At 51.9% G+C, this 7467-nt stretch overlaps 1 protein-coding gene across 3 annotated transcripts; it reads right to left on the bottom strand.

Moving 5' to 3' along the window:
- Nucleotides 1-1405: 1405 nt before the first annotated feature.
- Uqcr11 (ubiquinol-cytochrome c reductase, complex III subunit XI) lies at nt 1406-6056 on the bottom strand. 3 transcript variants are annotated; one of them, XM_087559167.1, is made up of 3 exons: nt 5952-6056; nt 2781-2932; nt 1406-2665 (listed from the first exon to the last, which is right to left on the bottom strand). In XM_087559167.1, exons 1-2 carry the CDS (start codon nt 5999-6001, stop codon nt 2812-2814), a joined length of 171 nt encoding a protein of 56 aa, XP_087415293.1. In that variant the 5' UTR covers nt 6002-6056; the 3' UTR covers nt 1406-2665; nt 2781-2811. The 3 variants fall into 3 exon arrangements, with proteins under 3 accessions (XP_087415293.1, NP_001119569.1, NP_001274038.1); NM_001126097.2 differs by having other exon boundaries at nt 1406-1668; nt 5952-6047; NM_001287109.1 differs by having other exon boundaries at nt 1406-1664; nt 5952-6047.
- Nucleotides 6057-7467: the final 1411 nt, after the last annotated feature.

The raw sequence follows: 7467 nt of genomic DNA, 5'->3' as shown, positions 1-7467 counted from the left end.
TGTGATGGTTTGAATGTGGCTGGCCCAAGGAGTGGCACTATTAGGAAGTATGGCTTTCTTGGAGAAAGAGTCACTGTAGGGGTGATGCCTGGAAATCAGTATTCTCCTAGCTGACTTCTGATCAAGATGGAGAACTTTTCGGCTCGTTCTCTGGCACCAGGCCTGCCTGGATGCTGCCATGCTCCCACCTTGATGACAATGGACTGAACCTCTGAACCTGTAAGCCAGCCCTGATTAAGTGTTGGTCATGGTGTCTGCTCACAGCAATGGAACTCTAGCTAGACAGATGGCAAGCGTTGTACTCACAGAATTGTGCATGCCCCAGGCTATCCCACCCCTGCCCCTGCCCCTGCCCCATCTTTCCCAGTGAGGGAAGTCCAAGGCCCCACTCACTCAATGGCTCCAACGCCTTAATTTCCCACTCTCCTGCTTCAGCACACTGAGCTAGACCGTCAGGCCTGCACCACCAGGCTTAGGCTTTTGTTGTAGACTTATGCTTATGAGGACTTAGCTTCCATGTCTGTCCAGCATGTGTGTATGTGTGTGAAGGCCACAAGAGGATGTGGGATCTCCTGGGGCTGACTGGAGACTATGTAGGTGCTGGGAATCAAACCTGGGTCCTTGAAAGAACAAGAGCAGGGGTTGGGGATTTAGCTCAGTGGTAGAGCGCTTGCCTAGCAAGCGCAAGGCCCTGGGTTCGGTCCCCAGCTCCGGAAAAAAGAAAAGAAAAAAAAAAAAAAAGAAAAAGAAAGAAAAAAAAAAGAAAAAGAAAAAAAAAAAAAAAGAAAGAAAGAACAAGAGCTCATAACCCTGAGATATCTCTAACCTCTTCTGTGTTGTTTTTGAGACAAGGTCTTAAGTAGCCTAGGCTGGCCTCTCCGGGTGTCAGAGGATGACCTGGAACTCTTGGTCCTCTTGACCTAATGTCCAGAGTGCTGGGAAGACAAGTGCCACTGTTCTTGTCTCAAGGAATCACTTAGTCCACACTGTCGGACTCCTGGGAATCTGACTGTACCAGCTTCTGAAGCACGGAGATGTATGTGCCGGGACGGGCACAGCAGTTTTACCAGAGGCTGTGGCTGTGGGTCATCTGCCACACCTCCCACTTAGCACACGAGAAGCCCCAGGGGCCATCCTCGGCACCACGAACACCAGGCATGGCAGTGCTGCCCTAGCACTTGACAGACAGATGCAGGAGGATGAGAAGTTTACGGTCAGACTTTGGTATATACTGAGTTTGAGGCCAGCCTGGGTTATATAAAACTTTGCCTTAGAAACAGACAGAACCAGGAAGGAAGAAGCCCTGCTCTGGTTGGGTATGGTTGCCATAGGGGCCCTGAATAATTTAAAAGCATTGAAGCCGAGAGTGACTTATCGGACCAGCTGCAGAGAACACAGTGTGCCGTTTCCATCCAGAAAATACTTGAGTGTAATAAGGATTTCTGCCTGACATTAGACTCTCCCGACATGCAAGTGTTGGGAGCTCAAAGGATTCTTGAGCTGGGAAATCCTCAAGGGAGATGACGTAGAGGGAGCCAGGCGTCCAAGGCGTACGAACAAGGTTTAATGCTGCACCCGTCAAGGCAGGAGCTCCCCAGATCGATGCAGACTTCTTCCTCCGTGTCCTCCACAGGACTAAGCTGTTTCTGAGGCCTCAGCGCATGCTACCTGGGGGAGGGGACAAGGGGTGAGCTAAGCACACTGAGAGCCAGCTCAGGCAGCCCAGGGCCTCTGAGCTCTGTGACCCCAACAGTGGCACCCCACAAGACCCCTGTCTATAAGACAGAGAGGCTTGGGACAGCAGTCAGTAGGTGAGAAATGAGTTCTGTCCCCTAACAGACATGCAAAAAGCCAGTCTAGACAATTCATGAGCTCCAGGTTGAGCAAGAGACTGGATGGATGGATCTAGAGAGGTTCAGTTCCCAGCAACCACACCCAGCAGCTATAATCACCAGACTTCAGTTTGGTGCTCTCTTGTGGCCTCTGTGAGCACTGCAGGTGCCACCCCCAAACACACACACACACACACACACACACACACACACACACACACACACACCCCGCACACACAAACATAAATCTTAAAACACAAAGTGGACAAGCTAAAGAGATGGCCGGTTAAGAGCCTGCTGTGAAAGGACAGGAACTGTGTTCGAATCTCTAGTACCACAAAAGCCAAGGGCTACAAAAACCTATAGCCCCAGCACTCCAGGGACAAGGTGGCAAGGGACAGGCAGACCCTGGGAAGGTGCTGGCTAGACAGAACCAAGCCAAAGTGGCAAATTTCTGGTCAGTGAGAGACCTTGTTTCAAGGCAGAGAGAGGAAGGTTCCGCATCTTGCTCTCTGGCCTCCATACGTGTGCAGGCTCATACATATGTGTACACACATACACAAGCTGGGTGGTCTAAATAGGACTGTATTCTGGACACAAGCCACCAACATTAGCAACATATCCAGTCTTGTGTGGTTTGATGGGGACACAGTGGTGCATGCCCTCAGCATGCAATGTATCCCTAGAGGCCTGTGGCAAGGGGCAGCTTCAGCTCCCCAGCTGGACAGTGGGTGTCTGCATCCTACCCAGGGCTCAGGCACCAGCTCTGCTGGATGTCCACAGCTGACAATGGCTCTTCAGTACCGGCTTCATGAACAAGGCCAGCCCAGCAGCTGAGGGAGGATCCAGAATCCAGGTGTTGGGGGAAGTCGCAGGAATCCCTGTTTGAGGTCCAGGCCACCCCAAAATCCCCAACCCAGAGTAGTCAGGCCCAACACTCAGACTCACCATCGAGGCCTGTGGTGGGGGAGGGGGCTGCCTAATCGTCCTTCTTAAACTTGCCATTGATGTACGGCACCCAGTCCAGGATCAGCCGCCAGTCCGTGACCCACACCAGTCCCACGGCACCCACAGTGCCCCACATGCCGGCTGTGGGGATCCTAGTAGGACAGAGTGAGGCTGTCAGACTCTGCTGGTGACTTAGCCTTTGAGAGCCTTCTCCCATCATGCCCCACACTGTCAGTCAAGGGCCCACAGTGCTCCCTTAACCTTGTGGGACAGGAGGTCCTGCATAACCCCACCACCACACTTGGGAGGCTGAGGCAGGAGGGCTGCTTTGAGTTCAAAACCAGCCATAGGCCAGGCATGCTGGCACACATCGTTAACCTCAGCACTTGAGAGGCAGAGGCAGGAGGATGTCTGCATTCAAGGCGGCCAGGACTACACAGAGAAACTCTTGTCAAAAAACAAAAACTAGGGGTTGGGGATTTAGCTCAGTGGTAGAGCGCTTGCCTAACAAGCGCGAGGCCCTGGGTTCGGTCCCCAGCTCCGAAAAAGAGAAAAAAAAAAAAATGAAAATGCGGTAGTCAGGCATGGTGCTCACACCTAGAATCCCAGCACTTGGCAGGCAAAGGCAGGCTGATCTCTGAGTTTGAGGCCAGCTCAGTGGGAAAAGGCCCCTGCTACCAAGCCTGTTGTGATCACTGAAACCCACACTTTCTAGCTGCTGTCTGACTTCCATGCATTCACTGTGGCTTGCACTGGTGCCAACATATACACATACATGACATAAAACAACACACGTATGTGACATAACACACACATGCATGACAAAACACACACATACATGGCATATAACAAACACACATGGCATATAACACACATACATGACATAAAACAAACACATGACATATAAAACACGCATGACATAAAACATACATACATGGCATAAAACACACATAACACATAAACACATACATGACATTACACACGTAACATAAAACACGTTTACATGACATAAAACACACCCACATACATGACATATAAAACATACACATACATGACATAAGAACCTGGGTGGAGGATAGGCTGTGGCTGTTGCTCAGTGGGTAGAGCTTGCCTAACATACATGAACTCCTGGCTTCCATCCCAAGCACATGAACCAGGCGTGGTGGTTCATGAGTTCAAGGCCATCTCTGGCTATACAGGGTGGTAGAAGCCTGCCAGGGTCCCATGAGACCTTCATGAAAATACAGCTAGGGAGTGCCTGAGGCACAGGTTGGGAACTGAGAGCCTGACGGTGGCTTGGCAGAGCTGTGCCAAATCCCTGACTTTCAGAACAGCCATTACTTACTGCCTGTAGTTTTTAGACAAGACTCAGTGTGCAGCTTGAGCCCACCTAGAACCTGCGATCCTCCTGCCTCAGCCTCCCAAGCCTTTGGATGACAGGCATGCACTATCAGGCGGGGTAACATACTGTTGTAAACTTGTAAACCCAGGGCCACCTGTTACACAGCATATGGAACCATGACAGTCGGCACTTGGTTTCCAAGGACTGAATGTGAAACCCTTGTCTCAGGCAAGTGGGACTTGGAGCTGATTCATCCATTGTAAGACCCTTCCCTATGGGGAAGGACCAGGCTATGGGGGGCCCAGTTCATCCACTGGTCTGTCTGGTTATGCCCAGTGAGACCACGTAGACAGTTTGTAGACAGCCCATGAACTACACAGCGCACAAGATACCAGCCACTGAGCTACACTGCCAGAACCTTACCTCTTTTGTCCCCTGCCAAGACACCCAGAGTGTCACCTTCAAGCCTCACATACCAATGGTATCGCCCGCAGGTGAGCCCTCTCCCTGGCCTCCCAGCAGGTGACTTCTGTGTGATCCACGCTGCCCTACACTGGGGCCACTAAGAGCATCTAGCCTCTCTGGAGGCTCTCCATGCCCAGGCACGGCACAGCGGTACTCACTCATGGAGCTAGGAAGGTATAGTGTACCCTATCCTGACCTAGAACTCACCTGCACCCCCGGGTTGTGATGACAGGCATGTGCTGTGGGGATGGACCCTGAGACCTCAGAATTGCAGGAGGCAATGGAGGTCTCCTGTATCCAGGGCTGGCCTTAAATCCCTCAGCTTCCTGCCTCCATTTCCCTAAGGGCTAGGTCTGCACCACCATGCAAAAGTGTGTCCAGTTCTGGGGGCTGGAATCCAGTGCCTCATGCACGCTAGGGGACTGATTTACCCAGAGTCACAGCTGTAGATTTGACACTCCTGGGTGACAATCATTTAGATGGTGGAGCAGAGGGTGCCATTTAGAGGTGTGACCTCAACAACAGTCTAAGGCCTGAGTCTCCCTGTCACTGCAAACGGCAAAAACTAAAATTAAATTAAAAATCAAAAAAGGCTGTGAGGTAGGAGCTGGAGAGATGGCTCAGTGGTTGGGTGGGCTGGTTGCTCTTGCAGAAGACCCATGTTTGCAGCTCCAAGGGATAAGGCACTATCTTCTGGAGACTCCGGGCACGTGTGGGTGTAGTACCTGCTTTGCTTACTACACGAACACAAACCCATACATATACACATAATTGGAAATAAACCAGTTTAAACCGGAGAAGATGGCTTTTTCCTCAAAGGACCCAGGTTCAATTCCTAGCACCCACGTGCCTCACAACCATCTCTAGCTATAGTACCTGGGGAGCCGATGCCCTCTTCTCGTATGCGCATACTGGGCACGTATATGGTACACAGACATGCACAGAAACAAAAGTCTCAGGTGATGGTGGGTGCCCGCTATTCCACCGTTCAACAAGCGTGAGGAGGCAGGATGATTGGTGGGAGTTCCAGACCAACTTGGATTACAGAAACAGGTTTTTTTTTTTTTTTAAAGGACATTAAAGACCGCAAAATCAAAGCCAACGGCCGCCAAGTTGCTAGGCTGAAAGTCGGAGTTCCGAGCCGTAGGAGCCCAGGGTACCCACTCGGGGCCGCACAAGGCTACCCAGGTCAGGCTGGGGAAACTGAGGCTCGGAGCAGCTCAGACACTGAACGAAGGTGATTACAGTTGGACCTCGGATCTTCCACCTGCACTGTGTCCCCCGAATACTTTGCCTGTCACAGCCTCAGTTTCCCCCAGTCCCCAGAGCACACGGGTGGAATGGCGGGCGGGCGGCCTCCTCACCAGTTTTTGGCCAGTTCTCGGTAGCGCGGGCCTAGAAATCTGCTGAGCATCGCTGCGGGGTCTCAATACTCAGGGTCACCCTGTTCCGCCGCCCTGGAGCACTACGCATGTGCAGACGTACAGCGCATGCGTGAAAGCAACGGCACCACCTCTTCCGGTGGTGGCACAGAGGACGTTGACATCTTCTTCCGGGGAGGGGAGACAGACCTTACTAGACCCGCCTCTGTCTTGCTTCAGTGGCGGAACTTCTAGCCGGCTGGGCGCTCTGAGATTCTGTGCCTGAGGTTGCAGTGGATCCCGGCGGTAGCTCCATGCACCCCGGGACTCTGAGCACCTAGTACTAATATAATAACTTTAATAATACACATTGGTGTTTTCGAGACGGGGGTCTCGTATATCCAGGGCTGGCCTTGATTTCCTCACGCTCCTGCCTCCACCTCCTAAAGTGTAAGCCTCAGGCGGTGCTGAGCTGGACCCTAGAGCCTTGTGCATGTTAGAAGAGCGCTCTTCCCACTAGAGCCACCTTTGATCGGTTTAAACCGGAGAAACTTGGGGAGAGGCTCGGGTTGGACTGCACCTTTGAATGCGTTAGGGGTTGCCAGCGAGTGGCTGAGGGACTCTGGCTAAATGGCAAGTGCCCTCTTAATCTCCGTTTGCTTGGGTCTTTCCGTGGACACCTTGGGTCCTCCTGTTTGGCGCACAGACCGGCTCTCATTGGTTACCCTTTCTGCTTAAGTCCATGTCAGGCCTGATCTCTAACCGCACCCCTGACTGGTAGAAAGAAGGCGGGCGCACCCTCAGATAGCATTTAAGCCAGGAAGGTCTAGCCTTTGTTCTCACTTTTGAAGTGGGTCTAATGGTTAGCGACTGGTTTACGGGTGTCTTCGGAACTCTGGACCCCATAGGTCCTATGGATGTAGGTTCAGTTCTGCTACTGACCTCAGCCAAGAACCAGATCACAGAGTTTTGACCTCAGGGGTGGGCCTTATCACTTGGTTGGGGATTCCATGCTCCCAGGATTGTGGAGCAAGGAAGGGATAGCTCAGGAGACCATGTCCTCTAGTGGACACAAAAGGACATTGGGCTGAAAAGACAGCTCAGTGGATAAAAGGCATGTGTGGTGGTCCACACTTGTAACCCCGGCACTAGGATGGCAGACAGAGGATCCAAAGGCTGAGCCACTTTGCTTGGCCCCAGGCTCAGCCAAAAGCCTCTGTCTCAGAGACGTGGAGCACTGACCGCTTGTTCATGCAGTATTTGGTTTCCAGCACCCACATGGCAGCTCCCAGCAACTTGTAACTCCATTTCTGGGAGATCTGGTGCCCTCTTCTGGCACGAGAGTGTGCACACACATGGAACACAGATACATATACAGACCAAACACCCCATATACTTCAAAAAGCTGGGAATGGTGGCCATGTGTTTAATACTAGAACCTGGGAGACTGACAGAGCTGAGTTTAATATCAGCCTTGATAGCATCGCAAGCTGCTGGCCAAACACACACAGCACAGTAT

Source organism: Rattus norvegicus, chromosome 7 (genome assembly GCF_021556685.1).
Source record: "Rattus norvegicus strain SHRSP/BbbUtx chromosome 7, alternate assembly SHRSP_T2T, whole genome shotgun sequence".
NCBI lineage: Eukaryota > Metazoa > Chordata > Mammalia > Rodentia > Muridae > Rattus > Rattus norvegicus.
The sequence above is the reverse complement of the archived record's forward strand: the minus strand, read 5'-3'. Positions and strand labels throughout refer to the sequence as shown.